At 58.0% G+C, this 5,638-nt stretch overlaps 1 protein-coding gene across 1 annotated transcript; it reads right to left on the bottom strand.

Annotated features, from left to right (window-relative positions):
- Positions 1 to 1,168: 1,168 nt before the first annotated feature.
- TMEM125 (transmembrane protein 125) lies at positions 1,169 to 2,850 on the bottom strand. Its single transcript, XM_012722174.1, has 2 exons — positions 2,792 to 2,850; positions 1,169 to 2,582 (listed from the first exon to the last, which is right to left on the bottom strand). The coding sequence occupies exon 2, from the start codon at positions 2,433 to 2,435 to the stop codon at positions 1,776 to 1,778; it is 660 nt and encodes a 219-aa protein (XP_012577628.1). The 5' UTR covers positions 2,436 to 2,582; positions 2,792 to 2,850; the 3' UTR covers positions 1,169 to 1,775.
- Positions 2,851 to 5,638: the final 2,788 nt, after the last annotated feature.

The following is a 5,638-nucleotide window of genomic DNA, read 5'->3' as shown; positions in this document are numbered from 1 at the left end:
TTAGGCGGAATTTACATATTCATTTTAGGACAGTTGTTCTGGCCAAGGGTGGAGGGGGCTGTGGATTTAAGAGGAAAAAAGAGCAAAGTTAGGGAGAGTCACAGCGAGGCTGTGTCTGATTCAGACAAAGATGAAGCGGGCTCTGTGTAAATGGAGCCTGTGGAGGCATGATCACCAGGCAAGGATTTATGAGGAAAGTCACGGCACTGGTGTGTTTACTGGACATGGGGTGAAGGGAGGGAGGATGCCATCTGGAGCCACTCTGGGCTCCATCCCTGGATGCCAGGTGAATGTGAGACAGAGGAGCTAGTTCAAGATGGAGAGGAGAAAAAAAAAAACCTGAAAATAAAAAAGAACAACAGAAAAAGAAGATGGAGAGGAGAGCAGCTCCATTCGAGTGGGTGAAGCCTGGAGTGTCTGTGGAACACCCAGTAGTGCTCCTGGACGTGCCTGTCATCTGCTCTTGATTCTCCCTCCCTGGGTGGACCCCGCCTGGGTGGGTGACACACTTCCCCTCCTTGGCAAGCTCAGCATTTTCTCTAGGAGGCCTCCTGGCCTGCACAGCTAAGAGCAATTTCCTCTTGCCAGGGCCTCTGTGGCTCTAGTTTAATGCTTTTGAGAAGCCACATCTGCTTCCCCGTCTCCCTTGGGATCCCCCTTGGGGCTTCATTAACCTGCAACCTGCAAAGCAGGAAGTGCAGAATCTGTGCCCCCTCAAGCTCTTCTGTGGGATTTTAGGGTTGCCTCCCAGGAAGGGGAGATCTCCAAGAAGGAAGTGACTTCTACAGCCCAAGGGGTTACAAATTCCCCTCCCATGCCTGGGAGCCCTGAGCTGGGCCAGCTGGTGCAGCAACTGCACAAACCAGAATGTTCTGCTTCTGAGGTGGGGTCAGGAGCTGCAGCCTCCACAGAAACCAGGTGATGAACCCCAATACTTAAGGCCTCAGGCTCCCCACCCTCTCCAGGGGACTGGACCTTCTGAACACTGAGCATCCCTTCACCCTCACTCCCCTCCATCTTAGCACCAAGAGGAGAAGCCCCAGGTCTGACTGAAGAGGCCTTCACAGAACCTTTGACCAGCCTGAGGGGGACACCGTGTCCCCCCTAAGGAGTGGGGAGGGGCGGGAAGGGAGTTTAGGGGAGGGGGAGATAGAGACCACGACCGTAGTAGCGAGCACTACTTTAATTGCAGACGCGCTCCTTCCTTCCACACGGCAGTCCTCACAACGAGTCCCGGAACCGTGACCATCACCCTCAAGAAATGGAAGCTCAGAGAGGTTTAGTCACTTGCCTGAGGCCCCCAGTGGAAGTGGTGAGTGGAAGAGGGGGGATTCCAATCCTGGCCAGTCCACTCCAGGACCCATGTCCTTTCCACTTTGCCACCACTTTCTCTCCTCGGGGTGCTGGCGCAGTCTGCAGGTGGGCAACAGTCACTTTTCTGTGGAAATTCTTGACAGGCAGGACTGGGCAGGGTTGGTTTTCGGGGTGCTGGGAACAGGGTCCAAAGATCTTCAGGGGTCCCAGACACTTCTCTGCCCAGAGACTCCAGACAGGTCAACACTGACAGTTGTGGGACACACACTCACCCTCCTGAGGTGCGCATGTGTGGGTACATTAGGGTCTTGGTCACCTCACACAGTCCACAGGCCGGCGACAGTCCCGGGACAGGCGCACGGTCCCTGCTCACTCTCCCCTCACCCTGTCTCCCACGTGCCCACAGGGGCCTGGCCAGGTCTGCAGCTCCGAGCAGGTCGTGGGCGAGGGCTCCGGCTGGGTCAGATGAGGCTGGCGATGCTGGAAGTGGTCTCAGGACGCTGGCCGGCGGACAACTGTCCCGAGATGCTGAAGACGCTGCTGTTGCCCCTGGGGTCACCGTGGGCGGTGGGGCCGGGGACACAGAGAGGGGGGCAGTGTCCACTCATGCCCACCTGGTACAGCAGTAAGCCCAGCAGTAAGAGGGAGCCTGAAGCAGCCAGGGCGATGCCCACACACAGCATGGTGGCCAGCGGCCGGGTGGGAGCAGGGGCTGCGGCCAGCCCGGCCAGCGTCAGGCCCGTGACCAGCAGCACGAGGCCGCTGAGTAGCACCACCAGGGCGTCGGCGCCTCCGCCACTGCGCAGCAGGGCCACGTGGTGGGGCTGGCGGATGCAGTTCATGTCCTGCACGGCTGAGCTCATCAGCTGCTTCACCAGGACCAGCAGGGCCAGAAGGCAGAGCACGGTGCCCACCGCCAGCCGCCACTCACCTGAGCGGCTGCTGGTGGAGGAGAGCAGCGCCACGCCGCCCGCCCCGCAGCCCGCCACGAGGCCCACGGCCATGGCGAAGCAGAGCGCCGAGCGCCCTGGCTGCTGGGACCACCACAGCTCCACCTGCTCCGCCAGCACTTCCGGGGGCAGCCCCGGGCGCAGGGGGCCCTGAGCTTCTCCTCCGGGCATGGCTGGGGCTGGCGGGTCCGGGCAGAGGCAGAGGACAATGTCAGGGGTTAGGGGTGCAGCTCATGGCTTACAGCCCCCACCACCTGCTTGGCAGGTAGAGGCCCTGAGTCCTGTTCCTCCCACAGTCCAGGGGCTGGTCACCATCACCTGCATGGAGAGAGTCAGCTCGTTACCTCCCAGCCCACCTGCCCTCTGGGATCTCCTGGGAGCCGGGGCATGACCCTTAGGAACCTTCCCCCACGAAGGCCTCCTTCCCAGCATGGCCCTTGGGCATGCCCCTCAGTGACCCCAGGAGAGTTCAAGCCACTTAGACACCCCCCCACCCCTCCAGGAAGCCCTCTTGTCCAGCCCCTGACCTCTCTGGCTCTGGCTCTCTCGGTTGCCCGTCCCATCCTGGCTGGCCGAGGGAGCTGGTGCCACGGCAGAAGATGGAGAAAGAGTCAGAGATAAAGCCTCATTCAAGATCCACTCACATGGCCTCAGCTGTCACCGCTGGCTCCTGGGGGGAGGGGAAGGCAGAGGGCGGGAACTTATGAGTTAACCCTTCCAGAACCAGCAGCCTGACCCAGCATGTCCTTCTCTGTGGTTTAGGATGAGACCTCTAACAGCCAACTGCCCTAATAGTCTATCCAATCTCACAAGCAGGGCTGCTGGTTCCCAAACTCCTCTCTCGGACCAGATCTCCCTTCCTTAAGCCAGTGGTCATTTGATGTCCATTATCGTCTTTCCACAATAGGCCCCAACCAGACTCCTCGCTTTGGGCCCCAAGCCCATTCCTCCTCTTGTGGCCCTCCCTTCCTCCTTGACCCCACATTAACGTCCATGGGGAGGTGGCCTCTAAATAATTCTCACCCCAGGTCTCTGCTCTTTCCCACTGCTCCTGCCTCTTCACCTCCCTGCCCTATCTCCTCGCTAGCCTTCTGGTCTCCCCCACTCTCTCCTATACCCCTCACCCCCAGTTATAGTCCTTAGCACCCACGGGCACTTGGGCCAGAGCCTCACGGTGTGTACTCATTTAACATGTCTTTCAGAGCCTGTCCACCCTGGGCAGCTGGGCGCCGTGCCCTCAAGGAGCCTGTTTGCCACAGGGTCCTTTCTGTGCCTGTTGCTGGCTGTGGGTTTGTCAGACGGGGGCTCTGCGGGAGGACCAGGGAAGCTCTTACCTCTTAGCGCCTGGTCTCCTTATCTGAAAAGGCAGAACAATAACCAATAACATTTCTCTTGGGGTGGGGGGTGACATCTGACATCTGTGTGTCAGAATTCCAATAGGAATTCTGGGGCCCCCATAGATGCCCAAAGCATGCTTTTGAATAAAAGAACACTGCCCTCCCTTCCAAACCAGGGTAGGGCTCCTGCTTTATTCATAGGGCGCCATTCCTGAGTCATCCAGGGGTATGACTACATGGCTCCAGATGGATTCCACCCCAGGTGAGGGCTCGGTCCTCACAGCTCCTTTGCAGGTGCTGTCCTGGACAGAGGACAACTTGGGAAGGGCAGGTGTAAATGCCCCCCGGGGAGATGGGGAGGGACTGTGACTTCACTGGGTGCTAAGTGCTTGCACAGGGGTGCTGGGAGAGTGGCCCTGGGCTGGGGGTGGGAGTGGAGGGTCTCAGGGTAACAGCCAGTGGGAGATGATAGGAGTGGGGTGGGGTGGGGTAGGGTGAGGGGATGTGGGGCACTCACAAGAAGCCTGGAAGTGCTGGATCCGTTCTGAGCAAACTGGGCTGGTGGGTGGGGCACTCCTGTTCGGTTTCCGGGGAGGTGCTTCACCTGCCTAACCTGCACCCAGGTGAGCCTGGAGCCGGTAGAGGAATCAACAGGTGTTTCTAAGGCAGGACTTGAACTGATTGGCTGACGCAGCACGGTTTCTTCTGCTGGGCTGAAGCATTCCTGGGAAGGGAGGGGCTTCTGTTAGCTGCAGTCCTAGCGCCAACACAATTCCAGATGGGGTGGCGGCAGGAATGTGATCTATCTGCCCCAGCGTCTGGGACCCCACCCCCTGGCTTTATCCCAAGACGCAAACCTAACCCCAACCCCAGCTGCAACTCAGACCCCAACTAGAACTTCCTGGCAGCTTCCTACCCCAACGCCTGAATCTCAAGTCCCAATCCCAGCCCCATTTCCAAATACATTTCCAGCCCCAGCTGCAAAACATAACCCCAAATCTGACTTGAAACTCCAACTCCAACGCCGCACCTCAATCCCAGCTGCAAATTATGGCACTAGGCCCAATACCTATTCTCTCACCCTTAGCATCAACCTTGCCTCCCATTTCTAAATCCAGTCCCCAAAGCTCAACTCCAATCCCTGCTCAGTCCCAGATTCCACCACCAGCGGCTAGTCAGCCCCAGCCCCAGCACCTCTACTCCTGGTGCTTTTCCCTGGGCTGGACACCCCACAAGTCCCTTGTTTCTTCTCAAGTGGCTGACCTTGGCAGTCCTGCCCCACAAGTCTGGCACCTGCTGGGGAGGCGGGATTTAATTGCACTGGGAGGAGGGGCAGAAGCACTTCAGATAGAAAACAGGATCTTTCTTGCCTAAATCACTGGCGGGATAAACACACTGTGCTAAATGCCACACTCTTTCATCTGTGCACACAGCCCCTGCTACCCCAGGTGTCACTTGTCACAGTCCCTGCCCAGCCTACATGGTCAGTTGTCTGTTCTGCCCTTCACTCTGCCCTTCTGGATAGTTTTTGAAGTCAGAATTCTTACTTCTGGGTTATTTACCACTCCCTAGTCTCTGTCTCGTCAATTTACTCAACGGAGATGTCACCTCCTCCAGGAAGCCCTCCTAGTCACCAGACTGGTTCAGGTGTCTCCTTGATGCATCCGTGAGCTTTGCATTTTCCCCACAACTGCTTTTCCTGCGTGTGCTGTCAGTGCCCTTATTTGCTCACTGGTTATCCACTGCAGACGTGTGGACCCCCATTTTGCTAACCATCATGGCCTCAGCAGCTAGCATGTGAAGTAGTGAGTATCTGTTGAGTGAATGCGTAAGCTGGCCGGTGCTGGGGTTTTGAGCAGGGTGCATAGAAAAAGTAGCTGGAAAGACAGGTTTGGCGCGGGGTCACAGGCCCTGGAACGCCAGCCACGAGGCATAGGGCCCCATCAGGTGCCAAAGGGAGGTTCCAAAGTACAACAAGGACACAATGGGGCTCTGCTTCCAGTGGCCAAGTCTGACGCCACACGCCGCGTGCTGGAT

This window comes from Condylura cristata, unplaced genomic scaffold (genome assembly GCF_000260355.1).
Source record: "Condylura cristata isolate star-nosed mole 26May11 unplaced genomic scaffold, ConCri1.0 scaffold00008, whole genome shotgun sequence".
In the NCBI taxonomy this organism is placed as follows: Eukaryota; Metazoa; Chordata; class Mammalia; order Eulipotyphla; family Talpidae; genus Condylura; species Condylura cristata.
Note: the sequence above shows the minus strand (reverse complement) of the source record. Positions and strands in the feature narration are given on the sequence as shown.

Coding starts and splice junctions, on each gene's coding strand:
- TMEM125 (XM_012722174.1), bottom strand. CDS start 2,435: ATGCCCGGAGGAGAAGCTCAGGGCCCCCTGCGCCCGGGGCTGCCCCCG.